Source organism: Euprymna scolopes, chromosome 4, assembly GCF_053919585.1.
Source record: "Euprymna scolopes isolate OS-2025 chromosome 4, ASM5391958v1, whole genome shotgun sequence".
Classification (NCBI taxonomy): Eukaryota; Metazoa; Mollusca; class Cephalopoda; order Sepiida; family Sepiolidae; genus Euprymna; species Euprymna scolopes.
This window is the reverse complement of record NC_136485.1, coordinates 170331685-170351960: the sequence shown is the minus strand read 5'-3', so window position 1 is coordinate 170351960 and position 20276 is coordinate 170331685. Positions and strand designations below refer to the sequence as shown.

The 20276-nt window shown below is 33.8% G+C and overlaps 1 protein-coding gene across 2 annotated transcripts in view; it reads left to right on the top strand.

Annotated features, from left to right (window-relative positions):
* Positions 1–19730, top strand: part of LOC145270222 (uncharacterized) — a 27336-nt gene extending 7606 nt beyond the window's left edge. For both annotated transcript variants that reach the window (XM_080125858.1, XM_080125856.1), the window contains exon 2: positions 10896–19730. In XM_080125858.1, coding sequence (XP_079981984.1) covers positions 12114–13220 — 1107 coding nt within the window. In that variant the 5' untranslated portion in view covers positions 10896–12113 and the 3' untranslated portion in view covers positions 13221–19730. The remainder of the gene's footprint in view (positions 1–10895) is intronic.
* The last annotated feature ends 546 nt before the right edge of the window (positions 19731–20276 follow it).

Here is a 20276-nt window from a genome sequence, read left to right as displayed (position 1 = left end):
ACAGAATATTGTGATAAGTGTTTCAGTGTGAACAGGTATGGTATAATAAATTATTGAGTTTATCTATTTTATTTTTACTTTCATCATATTTTGCTTTGGTTTTGATACCCTCAAATTCAAAGCTATCTCTTTACAGCCCTGTCTTTTCATAACCTATCATACTTTCATAAATCAGAGTCCATTTTCTGTCGGCTGTTTTTGAACCCAGTCAACGACGGATACTTTTGCTAAAGTGAGACTGTGTGTGTCCCTGTGAGAGGGCAACTCTCAACCTATATACTCAACGAAGTTTTTATCTACAGACTTACAGTTTGGTATGTAGGGTATTCAGACATGTGAAAAAAATTAATTGGCTTTCCATCCAGAAACAAAAGCTGCTAAGGGGGCGAAATTGAAAACTTTTTTATCTGTTTGTATGTAAACTGTTTCACGGTTGCGCGTACATGAATCGTTCACATGACAGCTTCCTTATGCAAGAATGTGGGATTGAAAACACTGTTTAAAATCATGTCAAGCTGGCCTAATGGTTATCGTACTTGATTCACTGTCACTAGGTTTTGGTTTCGATCTCAGCTCGAATATTTTTTTTTTTTTTTTTACTTATAAGACGTGAACCGTTTAGAAAAGCATAATACTCGTATGCACATGTCTCAGTTTCTGTATGAATTAAAATATAATATTTATGCATATTTTACAACCGGGCAACGCCGGGCGTCCTGGTGGTACATATATATATATATATATATATATATATATATATATATATATATATATATATATATATATATTAGGTTCAGTATAATAACTGATAGAGAATTGTCTCTACAATAATGAATACGTAATCTGCATGAATTACAATATCACATTTAAGCATATCTTACGACCGAGCAACGCCAGGCGGCCTGTTAGTATACACTCGTGAGCAAAAAAAATGAGCCAAACAAATTTTATACATTTTATTGCACTAAAAGCTATACTGAACAAAAAACAATTGAACAAGGAAACTTAAACGAGACTAATAACACAGAACAAGACATTTACTTCAATCAATGCTTAGGACGGAATCGCATTCCCTTTTGATTTCTTTAAAAGATCAATATATTTGACATGCTCTCAACCAAAGTGGAACACTGCGAAGAGGAGATGCTATTCCATCCGCTTTGCAAAGCTTCCCACAATTTGTCATTGTTCTCAAAAGTTCTTCCGGCCAATGCACGAGATATTATGGACCAAATATTCTCGATTGGGTTTAAATATAGGCTTTGACCTGGCCAAAATATCACATTAATTGAATCATCAGAAAACCATTTTTGTGACTTTAGCAGTGTGTGCAGGGGCATTATCATGTTTAAAAATAATGTTCTGGTATATTCCCAGCTTCTGGATACTTAGTAACAGTCCTATTTCTAATACTCGAATGTATTCCTTTGCATTGATTGATTTCTCACATCTAATAAATTCCCCAACTCCTGCTGCAGTAAAAGTTCCCCATACCATTATCCCTCCATTCCCGTGTTTAAATGTTGTTTTTATGCAAATTGGCGAAAATCTTTCTCCAGTTCTTCAATTGCACCGTTCGGGAGAATCGGGAGCATTAATAACAAGACAAAATCTTGATTCATCTGACCAGAAAACATTCTTGAACCAGTTTGTACTTTTCTTGCCATCTTTTTATCGTTGATGTTATTCTTAGATAAAAATGGCTTCTTTGCACAGCTTTTAGAAGAAAATCCTATTTCTTCCATTTGTCTAGATATTGTATATCTAGAAAGAGAATTTCTAGACCCTGTTTTGAATTCTTTGCTATGGTCAACATAAGTTTTCCTTCGATCCTTCAAAACAGTTAATTTAAGCCTGTGGTCGTCCTTCAAAGTCGATGCTCTAGGGCGACCAGGTCCAGCTTTCCCTTTTCACAAGCGTTCGACTTCGAATCTTTGACCGATTCGATTTACTACAAAAAGAGATATTTTCACTTTTTCTTTTCTTAAAATATCAAAAATCTGCTTGTAGATCATTTTGGATTGCCTTAATCCTGCAATTCGTTTTTTTATATCCTCGCCAAGATGCAGTCTTACCATTTTTAGGATTCATTTTTCCACTTATTATTATATGCTATAATAATAATGATCTGCAAAATAGAAATTTTCAATTAAAATTAACAAAAATTCATGAAAAAATATTGAAAAATCGATTTCTTCCTTCTTTCACACTTGTCCCATTTTTTTTTTTTTTTTTTTTTTTGCTCATGAGTGTATATCATCTTTTATATAATAAAATGACTGCAGAAATTCTCTCTGGACCAAAGTATCGTAGGTTTGCAGCAACAGATGCCACATAAAAATTCAATACACCTAGCCTATTAGCCACTGTCTAATGTAGCTTTTGAAAACCATTTTAGACTCATTCAGTCGTGATAATAAAATGCTACACTGCATCCAACACGCAACACCATCACGATCACACCATCTACAGAGGAAGGAGTTCCTACTTTTAATTCTAAATAGTTAATTCTACAACCGCTACTATTTGTCACCGAAAACAATTCTATGTGTCCCACAGATACTGTGCTTACACCGATCGAAACTGGCTCATATATATATATATATATATATATATATATATATATATATATATATATATATATATAAAGAGCAAATAGTTAATAAAACATGTTATTTTATATATATATAATATATATATATATATATATATAACTCTCATGAGGATATATATATATATATATATATATATATATATATATATATATATATATATATATATATATATATTGTTTTAGCAAAAACCAAGACACCAAGGAATGGCTTGATAGCAACAAATAATGTATTTCATCCTTAGTTACAATTGTTTCAAGACTATTCGGGCAAATTCAAACATGTTGTTTGAAAATTTTCACAAAAACAGCCTTTTGTCAGATTTATTGAATAAAAAACACTTTAACAATGAAACATTATGGAAACCATTTTCTATATAAGGAAAAGAAAACAAGCGAAAATATTTTACCTATATCGCATCATTGCAAAGTTTTTAAAGATTTATATATTTACCTATTTTCGTATCTCCATAAACAAAGTCAAACAAATTTACCACTAATTACCTATGTCCATTTATATGTTTTACTAATACTATTCATTGATTTCTTAAATTAATTTTCTTTATTTCTTTATTTAATTTAAATTATTTTTTCTAATCCAAACTAATCAACTAAGTTATATTTTTGCGATTCTATGTTATTTTCGTATCTGTAAGCTGCTGTGTTTATTTACAAAAATATCGTCTAACCTATTTATGTGATTAAAAAAATCGTTTTTTGTTTAAAGCTTATTCAATAAGGAAAGAAAGTTTAACATTACTCTATACTTAGTATATCGTTTCATAAATGAACGCTCAGTAACATTACAATGTGGCGTCGTTAGGAAACATATTTACCACAACGAAGTCTTAAAACTGATTTCTTTTAGCATAAAACACACTGTGTGTCTACTGGTAATGCAACAAAACTAAGCATTACATATGTATTTATGCAGTTTCCAAATATTTGTGATTTTTACATTAACATTTTTTCTAAAAACTTGAAATAAACAAACGCCGCCATCTTCTTCGACGACGACAACGATGACGACGTTGCTTTTTGTTTTTGTTCTTCCGCTTGCCAACTAAATTGAAGAGGTAAACGCTCACATAGTTGTGTTTTTATGCCGAAAGATAAATACAGTAATTTACTGAACTAAATAAAACAAAGTTAGTTTATGCCAACAATTGTATTTAGGCTATATATTTCGCATATTAATATTCCTTAATATTTATTTTTATAGGAACAAATTATTAGATAATATACGCGATTATTTGGAAGCTAAACTCTTCAATATATAAATACATATGAAATGCGTCGGTACTTCACCACGATGCATTCATTCTCGCCACGCTATTATACTGGTCCCCGGAAGTGGCTCTCACTAACAACTGCAGTTTGTGTGTGTTTGTGTGTGTGTTTTAACGTTATTTTCGCGTTGCCTATGCACAGTGCAAACATTTCAAAATATAATACAACGTGCGGCTCCTTACAAACAGACTTCTTTCTCAAACTTTATAACAGGAAGAAGAAAAGGAAAAAAAAAAGAAACAAGACAACACACTGAAGATGGAGTATACCTCTGAAATATATTTGTGATAAATTTCAAACAAGTAAAATATTTGTTTATTTTTCTAATATTACGTTGTGATTTTAAGCGCACTTGATGCGTATTTTATTTTATTCAAATTAAAACAACTCGCATTCTTGACGATATATATATATATATATATATATATATATATATATATATATATATATATATATATACCCAAATAAAATGTTATAATAGAAATATATTTTATGTATTGAGTTTCAGCATTTACTTCAACAGTGCTCAATATGTGAGTAGAGCGATCAAGTAAATTATGAAAATATGAAAATAAAGCTTAATTGCCACATATATTTTCATAACTTACTCTCTGTGTGTGCGTGTACGTGTGTGTGTGTGTGTGTGTGTGTGTGTGTGTGTGTGTGTGTGTGTGTTTAATTTTCTCATCATTTTGATTTTCATGGGAATGGGGCATCATACCAGATGCCAGATAATCACCTCCAATTTCAGTCACATCAACCGAGAGATTTTTTAAAAAGATTCTAACCGTTCCTTTAAGTGCAATTGTTGGTATCTTTCTTGTACTTAGTTCACCGGGTATATTCGACGGGTATCTTTTTGAAATTCTTTTTCATGAGTCCGGTTTCTCCTATAATTACTAGAATAATGGAAATCTTCTTAAGATTCCACTTTCTTTTCATATCGTACGTAAAGCCATGATATTTCGTTATCTTTTCCCTCCCAGCTCTGTTAAGGCCAGCATCATTAGGGACACTTACTTCGACTAGCGTTGCTACTTTCTCTATCTTATCCCATATGTATTTAAAAACTACATATGAAAATAGTCCTGAATATTTGCCTAATATTTGGGTTGCATTGCGAAAGGATTTTATAGTTGTTTAAAAATTTTAATAGTCGTAGCAAAACAATCCGACCTTCTTTTCTAGTCAGGGTTGGCCGTTTAAACATCTCTCCCCCCCCTCTCTCTCTCTCTCTCTCTCTCTCTCTCTCTCTCTCTCTGTATTTTAGTAGATATTATTAAGCAACCCGCTATCCTTGATGAGTCTTTCTGGTGTTTATTCAGAGTGCCACTTATGCCGACAATTAAACGTAAAGAAAATACAGAAAAGTCTTATGATGTACGTACTCGTTACAGAACAAAGATGTCATATTCCCAAAATCACGTAAATCGATCAAGTAGTTTTATTTGAAACTAAGAAAATGGAAATTTATGACTTTAGCGATTTTACTACTAAACTGCATTGAACATAAGGCTTATTTTTCACCTCGAAATCAGACTGATGCTTCTGTATTTTCTTTACTTTTAATTGTTGTCATACTTGCCAATCTGAAGAATCACTGACTTTTTAATTTTTTCTACATTCCAAATAGTCCATTTAATATTTCAGTCAAATTGGTGTATTTAAGTTGCGTGGGTTTCTTGTACATTTTTACCTCCTTTTTCGCGATTACTTTCAACTAGCTGACAGCCCTGTGTTGCCCGGTCGTACAATACGCGCTTGATATTTTAATTTATGCCGATTGTGCATGTATTATTATAGAATCAATCCTCTATTATTATATGTTACGAAGAATATTTCGCAATAAATAAATAAAAATAAAAATAAAATAAATAAAATAAAATAAATAAATAAAATACAATAATGTCATTCTCAAATTCCGCCTGTGTCTGTTTAAAATATCACGTCAGCTGATATTTTGACTTGACGCTGAATGCCCTGGAAAAGTCACTTTTGATTAATGTTTATTTTTATAATATGCAAACGAAGAAATGGTTTGCGGCGATTTTAAATGGTATGTCTTCTTTTATCATAGATTGAACTCATTAATAAGAAATTAATAAAATAAAATGGTGAGGTATACGCGGGCTGGAACAGAGGATCATTCGATCTGTAATCGAATGTTCTACCACTAGGTTATATCCAGATCATAATAAACCTATTTTTTTTTAGAAGAAATGATTTGTTAAAATTAAAATTTTATTATATCTTTGCCCGGTGTAATGTAAAGTATTCCCCTGTAAATTATTTTTCTTTTTATCTATAAGAGAGAAAAGCTATTTTTAAGATCGGATATTTTCGATTTTCGGGACTTATCGGATGATTTTCTGTACAAAACATATCTAAGAACACTGCCAGACATATAAATTAGCTTTTTGTGAAATTTCGGAACCTATAAGGAATTCACACACACAGACACACACACACACGCACGCACACACACACACGCACACACACACGAGCGCGCACGCACACACACACACACGAGCGCGCACGCACGCACACACGCACACACACACACACACACACACACACACACACACACACACACACACACACACACACACACACACACACACGCGCGCGCAGCCTTTGAGATTTAAAAAAAATAATCACTCGACCGCCAGTCGAGTATCAGGGAAAATTTACTCGCCCCAAAATATTTTTACTCGTCCGACTTTATGTCTTTGTTTCAGTGAATAATAGTGAATAATTTTACAATAATTCAATAAATTACCGCGTGTATAATCTAACAAGAAAATATTTGTTTAACTCTCGTAAATCAACTATTTTATTACTACAAACATTTCAGTAAATATTCAACAAAACGTTAAAATACAACACCAGTTTCTTTATATCGCATCATTCATATTATTGTTCCATGGAAATAAGAATCATTTCTTCGGATGTTTGACGGAACGATAATTTTTTCCTCTTTCAAATGTTCGTCTTTACTTTTGTAAGCATGAAGTGTATGTAGTTGTAGCGTCGAAGAATTTTTTTTCCAAATGAATTTCAAAATCAGAGAGCTAAATAAAGGCGACATTTTGATAACACGCCGAATGTGTAAATTTGACCTCTTGTTGACCTTTAGAGTGACCACTCTTTTTTCAATACGATATTCCAACGGTCTCACAGCTAGAGATGAAAGAATTCACAAATGATGAGACATATGTCATTCTAAATCACCGCATATTTGAGGGTCGTAAAATAAATGAGTTTTTCCCGTTTCTTTATTTAAAGAAATTTTATCGATTGGCGGGCGGGTGATTTACGACTTTTAGTCGCCCCAAGAAATTTTCAATCGACTGTGGCGACCGGTCGTGTAAAGTCTCAAAGGCTGCACACACACACACACACACACACACACACACACACACACACACACACACACACACACATACACACACACGCGCGCACACACACACGCGCGCACACACACACATGCACACACACACAAACACACACATAAACACACACACTAACACAGAGAGACACACACACAAAGTGATTTTTATATAATAGTAGAGATTTGGTTCATCAAACCATGATCAAATTGGATTAGTCTACAACTATGTCTTTTACTATTGTTTTTTAATGGCTAGTAATTTACTATTTCCACATGAACATGTGTAATATTGAGACATTGTATGTGAACGTGACTACGTGTTAACTGCGTACAAAATTCAAAACTATGATTGTTTAATGGCGAAGAATTTGTTCGTGTTAATTACTATGCTACACGCTTAAAATGTGACGAGTTTCGTGATTCACATTTTTAATGGTGCGATATTTGGCTTTTATATGAAGGGTATCAAGAATTTTTAATCTTTTGACGTTTCTATCGAGCTATATTATTTTTGTACTATTAACTAATATGTGCCTGTATTGAGAAGGAAGCAATCGTATGTTTTAGGTGTTGGAAAATGAGAGATGCAAGGTAAATCTTAAGGAAAGTGTTATGGTAGCAAAACCGATGCAACAATTAGTTTTATTAATATTGTCGGAGATGCATTTTTTTCCATGTGACAGTGAAACTAGTATATTGAATTGGCTCTTGCTAATGTACTCGGTATGAGAAGTGTTTTTTTTTTAACTCCGTGGTTTCATGTTATATATATATATATATATATATATATATATATACATGCGTGTGTGTGTATGTATATATATATATATATACATACATAAATATATATATATATATATATATATATATAACTACTTCATTTACTCACATAAAATTAATATACGAAAGTATAGATTTATGTGTAAACTTTAAGTATTTACTTCACAAGTGCTCAATACCTAGGTAGAGCTAGTTAGTAATTTATAAAATATATATAGCGATTAAGCTACACTAAATATTCCGCGTTTCATCCACTCTAGGACTCTTCAGGCTTATGCGCATAAGCCTGAAGAGTCCTGGAGTGGATGAAACGCGGAATATTCAGTGTAGCTTAATCGCCATGTATATTTCATAACTTACTATATATATATATATATATATATATATATATATATATATATGTGTGTGTGTGTGTGTGTGTGTGTGTGTGTGTACGGCCTAATCATGTGGACATACCGATTCCCATCAGATCACCGAAGCTAAGCAACGTTGAACTTGGCCAGCACTAAATGGGTGACCATTTGAGACTTCTAGATGCTGTCTGTGCTTTCCACTTACCTCGGCATTGTTTCCAGTCGTCCTGGCCCTCTCCTTGCCACTGGAATCAAGCAGTGCCGATTCAGGAGAGGTGTGATTGGGGATTGTGCTACCCTTGCCGCACAATTACACGCGCAGCTGCCCCTATAGGCGCTATCCTTTGTTTTTCGACACTGAACGGAGGCATCGATATATATATATATATATATATATATATATATATATATATATATATATATATATATATATATATATATATATATAGAGAGAGAGAGAGAGAGAGAGAGAGAGAGAATAAATGACAAAAAAACTATATTCCAAAATTCATGATGTTGACGATCTTATAATTTATTCCTTTAATTCAGTTGACTTTTACAATTATTGAAAGTAACGCAAAATTAAATTCTTAATTATTATATCAATCGGTGAATCTATTATGCCCTTAACTCATCAGAAGAAGTAGCCACAATCAATCTGAAAAGGAAATAAAGTGTGATTTGACATGGCGTAATGGAAACATATCCGCAGCTTCTCTTCCAATTGTCGGGTTTTAATCATGTCAAATCACATTTCATTTCACAAATCACAGATCACAATGAGTGAGTAATTCTTTTTGGATTATTTGGATTATTTGGATTATTCGGATCATTCGGACTGCTGTTCTCATCTTAAATACTATTCTCACAACATTTCGGCCAATGTAACCTCTCACCTTGTATCTTGTCAAACTCGGAAATTTTTCTGTCGAATTCAAACTCGTAGCGTAACGGATATTGTACTGGGTAAATTCAACTCTAAACGATACTCTTCTAGAAATTGAAGATCCAATCCTCAGTTCGGGCGATACTAAGACTGCTTGAGGCGGCGCTTCTACACTATTAGGAGAAAATTTCGGAATTTCACATGAAAATAATGGTATCTACGCATTCCTCGTATTTGAAAGATGATTATATCCAAAAATTACGAAAATCCATAAGTTAAAAAATTATTTATTAAAGAAAAAAAAAAGAATTTGATGAAAACGATTGTAATAAACACAGGAGAGTTTAAAAGGGAGGTAATTTTCTGTTTCGATTTATACAATATTTCATCTGCTAACAAGATTAAAGTTTTGTTTTAATAATTCATTAATATTTAGGTAATTTCGACTGCATAATTTGGAAGCTAACATTGTAATTTATTAGAATTGACAAAAAACAAAAAAATCAGTACAAACCATTGTTTTTTTTTTTCTGAAAACTCCATGTATCGACTACAAAATTTTGTCCTAATAGTGTAGAAGCGCCCTTAAGACTTCTACCTTTTCATCGCTGACGGTACAAGAGTATGCTACCTCTCACCTCGTAGATTAAATAAAAAGACTCGGTTCAGAATTTCGTGCAGATTCCTTAGATCGAAAAGATACAGGTCGAAGGTAAGAAGGTCGGTGGTTACATCGGTCGACACATTGTGAGAATAACATTCAAGATGAGAACAGTAGTCCAAATAATCGAAAATATCAAGCATCATCTCAAAAATTAAAAAAACATAAACAAATTTTGACTAATTTTCCAAAGCATTCATTTAAAAAATAATCCATGTCGCTATTCGTAATGATTACCTTAATTTCTTCTGTTATGATTGCTTAAAACATTTTTCACGTGAAAAGCAAATAGATTTACGCCTCACTACGTGGACAAACGCGAACAACCAAAGCAACAGGTTCGCGTTATATATATATATATATATATATATATATATATATATATATATATATATATATGCAGGTTGACCCCTCCCCAAAAAAAAAAACAAAAGCTAAATGGAGGCCATCTAGAACATATACTGTAGAACGGAGAAAAAAAGTCAAAGACCCTAGTGTTTTGATGTGATGTTTTGAATATAATAAACTAGTTATGACCAAAGTTTCATTGCATTCGGACAAAACACCAAGAAACGGGGCCTAATTAGAGTTGGAGCCCGTTTTTGGGGGTCACCCTGTATATATATATATATATATATATATATATATGTATATATATATATATATGTATATATATATATGTATATATATATATATATATATATATATATATATATATATATATATAAAGTACTTGATTAATATACGTGATGTTTAGCATAAGACATTTTCGTTCTGTGATGGATGTGTACCGATTTTTCTGTATTTTTTTAAAATTAGCTTGAATTCTGGAAAATTACAAAAAATATTTTATTTATACTTCCGTTTATAGTCTTACCTTCTTTTAGATTGCACGCTGTTTAAGACTGTTTTTCTTTTTACAGAGATGGCAGCACTTTCTTCTTCGAATCGGTTTTTGCGACAAGAAATTATGAACACCGCGCCTGCAACCAAATCAGAAAGTAAAAAATGAAATACGACGCGAAGCGACAAAATTTAACCGGAATTAAACATTGACGAAAAAAAAAAAAAAAAAAATCTGAGGTGGGATAAAATTTTTAAAGAAATGTTCTAATCTCGACTCTAGTTACGGAAAAATAAACAAACAAAATCTCTACGGAGAAAAAAAACACAAAAAAAACAAAACAAAAAACAAAACAAAAAAAAAACAACAACAACAAACAAAATCTCTACGGAGAAAAAAAAAGTTTTACCTGAAGAAGAGTTGAATTTCGCAAATTGCGCAATTTCATCCTCAATTGGATTTCATAGTTAACCAACCGTTTACTTAACTATAAAGAAAAAAAAATTGCACCCCTTCCTCACCTAAACAATATTTCTTCATTTTATGTTTTTCTTGTTTCCGTTATCCTGCTATCCAACTGATTACAATACGGTCGTTTTCAAGTCCAACGTAAACAAGTTCTTGATGAACCGTCCCCCTTAAGTAAACCAATTTACCAAATTTCCATTAACGATTACTACGATATTGTCCCATTGACTACCATACACTCATTAACCCTTATCCTCTAGTGGCCCCCGGGCCTTGATAAGTGGTGACTACTTTGTAAAATAATAAAAGAAACAAGTGTAATAATATTTATTTAAATTTTTGGCTAAAAAAAAATATATTTTGACAGAGAATTTACGGTATTTTTTACTCCAACAATAACTGCATCCACGCTTTCATGTTCGACTTTGTTAGAACTTTTTTTATTCGCTAGTAAATGTATTTAATTTCATATTATTGTTCCTATTGTCTCCCCACGAAGACAAAGTTAGACACAAGGTCGGTTTTTAATGTGGAGAAATCCAGCTCCTCGAAAAGGAGCGTTCTAGATTGGTACAAATAGAAAAATTCCTCAGTCTAGAAGGACTATTCCTTCAGTGACGGAGTACAGAATAGACTAAGTGTAGCATCAAAACAGATACTACACTTTATTCTCAGCCAAAAGACCAAGCAATTTGATATCGTTGTTACTACTACTACTACTACTACTACTACTAATAATAATAATAATATAGTAGCTATTTTTCTCCGGCATTTTCCGGGAATCTGTTGGTCGACCAACAAAATTATTTTAAAAAATATATAAAAAAAAATGAATTTCCAAACTAAAGTTTACGTCGGAAATTTACCCGACAAATGTAGTTTAGAAGATTTTCGCTCTTTATTCGAAAAACACGGTAAAGTAGTTGAATGCGACATCGTAAGGAACTACGGGTTTGTGCATTTTGCCGACGGCGAGGATGCTAAACTGGCCGTCGATAAACTCCACGACACAGAATGGAATGGGGCAACCCTAAAGGTCGAAATCTCCTATAGCAAGGTGCGTCACAAACCTGGCATGGGTAATAAAAGCGTGTGCTACAGGTGTGGGAAAGCCGGACATTGGTCGAAGGAGTGTCCGAAGGGACCAAGTCGAGCCTATTCATCATTATTGAATAATAACAACAATAACAGGCGCAATAATTTTGAAAACTACAGAGGGCAAACATCACACGGCGTCAACCGTAACCCTTCTATAAATATCGGAATCTCTGATAGTAGCAGCGGGTTTTGGGATTCACAAAAGAATGACCGTTTTGCTGATCTTAACAATAACGGATACCGATTAAATAACCCTTTAAGAGATTCTTCTTATCAGAGATTATTGTCATCGCCGTATTATGACCGAAATAGTAATAATACTAATGACCCAAGCAATGATTACAGCGCAAATAACACCAATAGTAGTTACTATCACAACAACACTGGTCACAACAGTGGTCACAACACTGGTCACAACAGTGGTCACAACAGTGAGCATAGAAACAACAGTAGTGACACCGATGTGATGGGGTTCAATAGTCATATCGGCAGGGAAAACTACTCTTCTCGAAATGATGATCCGTGTGACAGTTACCCACCCCCAACGCGCTATCGACCGTACCCAAACGCATACGAAAGACGGACGCCCAGTTCGTTGTTGTCGAGAAGCAATGGCACTTTCAGACCATCTCCCCTATCCTCATCATCATCTTCGTCCCATCATCATCAGCAGCAACATCACCAATATAACAAAAGTTACCATCACAGATCGTCATCTCCAATCAGTCACAGCCACAGCGACGGTGGCAGTTTCCACGATGTAGACTCTTATGCACGACCCACACAGCAGCCTGATTATCACGAACAACGACGACGAGGCTACCACCCGTTTGTATGACTTTTCAATTAAGGAGAACAACATGCTTGTTTATAAATAATGATTCGATTTATACAGTTCTTTTTAATTAAAAATAAAATAAATGAATATGAAAAAAAAATAGCTTTTGTTATTTCCTTTATTTTTGTTGGAGACAAAGATTCTTAATGTGCGGAGTCCAAGATTACATCGGGGGTCACCATTTATAAGATATGATCAATCTCATAACCATTCATTCATTACGAATGAGACGAATGATTCTATTGTTGGCATCCATTTCCATGATATCTTTCTAATTAGAATTATTTAAAAAAGCCATCAGGGACTTACAGAAGGGGCCACGTGAAGGTTGTCTTGAAACACTTTCAAATAGGATGTTCTATTTGAAAGTGTTTTTGTTGAATGAATTGGATTTGGACTTGGCAGGTTAAAAACCGTGTCACCAACCAATAGGAATCATATGAAATGGATAATAATATTTTTTAGCATTTGTTTCCCTGATATCTTCCTAGATAGAAATCTTTCTAGAAAGATATTGAGTATTTATGGGATAGACCATGCGAAGGTTTCCAACACCTTTTTGTATGACTTGCTAACTATATAATTAAGGAAAAGAACACGTTTGTTCATAAATGTCAGGTTGACAAGAAAGTTCTTGCAGTTTTTAATTTTTTAATTTAGAAGAACATATCTCGGCTCAAACAAATATTTATTGATCGAAATAAGCATCATCAGAATCAACGCACTTTTGCCAACACAAAAGAAATGTATTTATGCCAGTAACGTAAAAATCTTGAGTTCTGCTGGAGATGAAGCCGCTGACGGCGTTTTTGATATCGCTTAGGCTTTTAAAGCATTTTTCATACAAAGTTGCTGAGATGCGTGAAAAAGTGATAGTCAGTAGGTGAAAGGGCTTGAGAGTATGGTGGATGAGGCAGAGTTTCGTTGACCCACGTGCGTTCGGGCATTGTTGTGGAGGAGAATTGGGCCTTTTCTGTTGACTAATGATGGATGTTGTTGTCGAAGTTTCTGATGCGTTTCATCCATTTGTTGATAGTACTTCCCCGCCGTAATGGTTTCGTCTGCATTAAGAAAAAACTGTAATGGATGAGACCTGTCGCAGACCACCATACAGTCAGCATGACCTTCTTTTGGTGCAACTCTGGCTTCGGGAAGTGTCGTGGAGCTTTTTTAGCATCTAACCACTGAGCTGAGCATTGCCTATTGTAAAGAACCCACTTTTCATCGCAAGTCAAAACCTGGTCAAGAAACGGATCATTCTTGTTTTTTAAAATAAGGGAAAATGACACTTTATAATGACGTTTCTTTTGCTTGTCGTTCAATCTATGAGGCACCCATCTATCAAGTTGTTTTATCTTTCCAATCTCTCTCAAGTGGTTGGAAATCGTCGTATACATTATGTCTAATTCAGAAGCAAGTTCTCCAACAGTTGTGCGTGGACTGACTTCGACTAAGGCCCTTAATTGATTGTTATCAACATCTGATGACCGATCACTACGATCATCATCTTCAAGACTTTTGTTACCGACACCAAATTTCTATAACTGCTATTGTGCTGTGCGTTCAGTAGTTGTTCCTGTGTCAAACTCTTTGTTGATATCGCGAGCTGTTTCAGCAGCTTTACGACCTAGCTTAAATTGAAATAAGAAAATTATATGAATTTGCTTTTTCCGATCTTGTATTCAACGTTTTAAAACGAAAACATAATTGTCTTAAAACGATTGTAATTTAAACGATTAGATAGAGCGAAAAACGCTCTTTCAAATTATAAATAAAGTAAAAGTATTATAATGAAAACTTATTTGAAAATACATCATTCGAAATAAAAATTAAAACTTCTACAATGGCCTTTGTCTCAGCCTAATACTACAGGTTGATACGTTTTTCTTTTTAATTAATAAATAAATGCATGAATGAAAGAAATAATTTTCGTCAGATTATTTATTTCTGTTGGGATCACAAATTCTGAACATTTGAAGTCTGAGATCACGTCGGGAGGGGGTATCATTTTTCATATGCATCAAATGATTTTATTGTTGGCATTGGTTTCCCATATATCTCTCTAGTAAGAATTATTTCTAGAAATACACCAGGGTGAAGAACGTGAAGGTTGCCAACATCTTAAATGAAAATGTTTCTGAGGAACGAATTAGATTCGAACTTAGCACAACCAGATTGTCAGTCTATGTCGTTAACTACTTAGCCACCGTCACCTCACAAAGACCTCATAATTAGACCGATAACATCTTATACCATTTTATTTAAACTAATTAAACGTTATTTTAAAATGGTTTGTCGGTTTTTTTACCTGCTTCAAAAAACGAAACAAATAATAATAATGAAACAGACAATTATTAACATTTATAAAACTACCGGACGGAAGTTTAATACCGGCTTCCTGATCTGAATTGCAGCAAACTTTAATGTTATTACAGTTCTAAATTTTTTAGATGAACAACGATTGTCTATGTTACTTGTTTTGATTGGACTATTGTTCTCATCTTGAGTTTTATTCGTGCAACGTTTTTAACCATATACATGGAACATTTCGAGAAGTTAGCAATAAACTCAACACCATTGAAACCAACTATGTAGCTACGACATGTGGATGATACATTCATACTGTGACCCCAGCAGGATGACGCCCGAAGCTTACTAGACCATGTGAACTCCATTCGTCCATCTATCCAGTTCACTATGGAAAAGAAACACAACAACAACAAACTAGCATTCCTAGATGCATTAATAACTCGCACGGATCAGAATTTTGTATTTTCCATATAACCAACCTTTATGGGACAATACCTGAATTTCAACTCCCATCATCCATATAATGTAAAAAGGAATCGTCCGGTGTTCACAACACCATGCTAGAACAATATATAGCGACAGCAACACATACCAGGAGATGGACAACCTAAAAATAACCCTCTACCAAAATAACTACACAGAGCGTGTTGCATCGGCTCCGGAAAACCTAGAGCAAACATCAAAGGATAATACCGGAAAACTCGCCACAGTTTACACACCATACATAAAGAGCCTGTCCGATTTTTTTTTTTTAATATGCAGTCCATATGACATCAGAACAATATTCAAGAGTGACTCGACTCTCAAAAATCACCCAGTACGAGTCAAGCCCCGACCGAAAGTTTCATGACAAAAAAAAACTGTTTATATGAGATTTAATGCAGAGGTGAGATCGATCGCCTCCTAAAGGTAAAGGAACACCGTAAAACCGTGACACAGGGAGAAATCGAAAAGTCGCGACTAGCTGATCATATATGGAAAGAAAAAGGGACACATTTCCCTTTGTGGAACGAGATAAAAAAAAAATTGACAAAAAAATTGTCAAAAAAATTGACAAAAAATTGACACGGGTGCAAGATAGAAAGTCAGACGACTCAAAGAAGCAGCAAATATGCTAAAAAAATTACCAAGAAGATGAAGCATAGAAATTAGTAACATATGAGAACTTCTAATTGTAAAAAAAACAAAACTTTGCACAACTCCCTCTTTAAAATTTCAATGATAAAAGGGAGATAATTCCCTGTCGAACTTTATTAGAGTCGCCTCCCCTTTTTCAACCTATTTTTCTCATACGTACGAAACCATGGCAAAAAAAAACAACTCCAAGAATACGAAACCATCTGCAAAGTAACTTTTCTCCTGTCTTTTCCAATATAACGGCGAACATGTCTGATGAAGGTCGAAGGTTACACAACTGAAACGTTGCACAATAACACTCAAGATGAGGACAATAGTCCGATTGAAACAAGTAATATTAATGTCATTGTTTTTTTTTCTATTCTCATTTGCAAAACTCAATCATGTTCTGCAAAATCCAAGACAATAATCTTCCTCTACAAAACAAGTCAAACACAAAGAAGAATTGTTTGATGGTATAAACATGTTAAAGCATAAAAATGAGTGTTGGGACGATGAATCCGAATCGGAAAAATCAGAACTTTTGGGGGTATTGAAATCGGAAAAAATTGTGACTATTTTCCGATACCAAAAAACGATTCTTTTAATTGTCTTTTTATATTTGATTTTGTTTAAGGCAAAATCTTTCACTGCTAACAGTAATGATAAAACAATAAATATTTATTTATTTCAAACTACTAGTAAAACTAAACTCTACAGGTCATCGCCTCCATAATTGTATTTGTACGGTTGGTAAATATCTGCACATTTAACACGTGTTTTTACGATAATCAGGGAAAATAACAACTCTATAGTTAAATATTTAAAGATTTATAAAGAATCGGAATCGGATTCAGTAATTATATCAGAATCTGGAATTTAGTACGGAATCAATAATGGCATCGGAATCAGGAAATATATTAAAATCGTCTCATCACTAAAAAAAAAAAAACCTTTATCAAAATGACTGAACTAACAAATGATTGTAATGATTGAATGATTCCAATATGTTTCCCGATTCCGATACAATTACCGATTCCAATTTTTTATAAATCTCTAAATATTTAACGATATAGTGATTATTTTTATCCATTTACCGTAAAAACACATGTTAAATATATAGATATTTCCCAAGCGTACAAATACACTTGCGGGGGGGGGGCTAATCTATAGATTTGACTTTTACTGGTACTTTAAAATTAATAAATATTTATTATTTTATTATTGCTACTAGTAGTGGAAGATTTTGCTTTCACAAAACCAAATTAAATTTAAAAGAATCGTTTTTGGCATCGGAAAATAAGCACAATTTATTTTATTCCGATATCGATTCTAATACACTCAAAAGTTTCGATTTTCCGATTCCCGATTCCGATTAATTATCCAAGCACTAGTTGATATGCCACAAAACGAAACAACCAAACCAAATTTCGTGAATATATATTTGAATATATAAAGAACTACCTTTCTAGGGCAATTGCTCTTGACATATCAAAGGCCTTTGATAGAGTATGGCATAAAGGTTTACTTCACACTATCTCCAGCTACGGTATAGCTGGAAATGTCTTCTCAATTATTATATAATTTTTCTCTGATAAGAGTAGTGGTTGATGGGCAGAAATTAGAAGCTCTCAGTATTAATGCTGGAGTCCCTCAGGGGTCCATCCTGAGCCCAACTCTCTTCCTGATCGACATTAACAATCTTCCAAATCACATCCTTACATCATTCGTGGGCAGTTATGCTGATGACACTACTATCTCTGGTAGCACATCTAAGACCGTAAATGACCAAGTTCTCTCCGATTATCTCTCCTCTGGTCTTGATCACGTTGTACAATGGGGAAAGAAGTGGCTGGTTACTTTTAATGCATCTAAAACCAAGCTTCTATCTTTACATCATCAACGTTCTGATCCACATCTGGCATCAATTAAAATGAATGGCTCTCGTCTTGGGGAGGCCTCAAGTTTTGACAGGCTTCTGGGCTTGACCTTTACTCCTGATCTTAAATGGAATACGTACATCAAATCTGTTGCCAAGGCCGCTGGAAAAATGGTGGGATCCTTCTATCGATACAGTAGATATCTCACTGCTGATGCAATTCTCTATCTATATAAGAGCCAGATACGTCCACATATGGGCAGGAGCTGCTAGAAAAGACTTGTCCTGCCTTGATAGGGTTCAAAATAGACTTCGTGGCCTGGTGGGAGATGTCCTTTTCTCTTTGCTGCAACGTCTATCTCACAGAAGAGATGTTGCGAGTTTGTCTCTGCTTTATCGTTATTTTCATGGAAAGTGTTCGACTGAGCTTCAATCTATGGTCCCCTCTCGCCAAACTTTCACAAGGAACACTAGACTAGCTGAAAACATTATCAATAATTTTCCACACTCTTTATCTGTGCCTAAACCTAAACGTAAATTCCATGATCAAAGCTTCTTTCTACGAAGTGCACGCCTGTGGAATTGTCTTCTGTTTACCTGCTTTCCAGCTGACTACAATTATGGTTGTCTTCAAGTCTAACGTAAACAAGTTTTTGATGAACCGTTCCACTTAAGTTGTTTCTACTACTATATTGCCCAATTTCTACTGTACACTCTTTAGCCCTTATCCTCGAGTGGCCTCTTGGCCTTGATAAATGGTGATGCCTATGTAAAAAAAAAATAAAATTAAAAAAACCATCTGCAAAGTAACTTTTCTCCTGTCTTTTCCAAGATAACGACGAACATGTCTGATGAAGGTCGAAGGCTACACAACTGAAACTTTAGCCCTTATCCTCGAGTGGCCTCTTGGCCTTGATAAATGGTGATGCCTATGTAAAAAAAAAATTAAAAATAAATTTAAACAAAACAAAACAAAAAAATAGTTTCCCAAGGTTATTAAATCTGACGTTAAATAACTCGAAAAGTGTTGATATGGCGTAAACCAATCAACCAATCAACCAACCAACCAACCAACCAACTTACTAAAGAGTTTGTTTAGTTCATTTAGTACCGCTTCGATTTTTCCTTTTTCTTTAATTCTTTTTGGAAAGATAATTCATTAAACGTTTGTAAAAAATTAAAATGGAAAATAAATAAAATAACAACAACAAAAAAAGCAAACAATAAATAATTGGATATTTTTACAACACAATTTTGCTTCTTCCTGTTTTTTCCTTTTCTTCTTTTGTATTTTCTGATCGCCAACGAAACTATAAGGATTAATGGGTACTTATCCAGTTAACGACCTAATCTCTGTGCCCGCATCTTCTGACAGGTTGTGTAAGGAATCGAAAGCTGCTGAAGTAATAAACTGCTAGACAATTAGTTAAAAAACAAAAACAAAAAAAAAAAAACGGCGCCCCACCTTCCCCTTGTTAAAAGCGGCTTTCTATTTAGAAAGCCATTAACACGCCGTTATCACAGCGTGTTGGAGGTCATTTTTCGTTAAAAAAAAATATCTGCTGTCCAGAATTAAACATAATTAAAAAGAAAATTCTTCATGATGTACGTACCCGTCACGAAATGAGAATGTCATATTCCAAAAATCATATAAATTGATGAAGTATTTTTAAGTTTTTTTTTTTTTTAAATAGATTTTAAGCGATTCATAGTACATCACAGCCATTACAATAGTGATTTTGATCTCTATT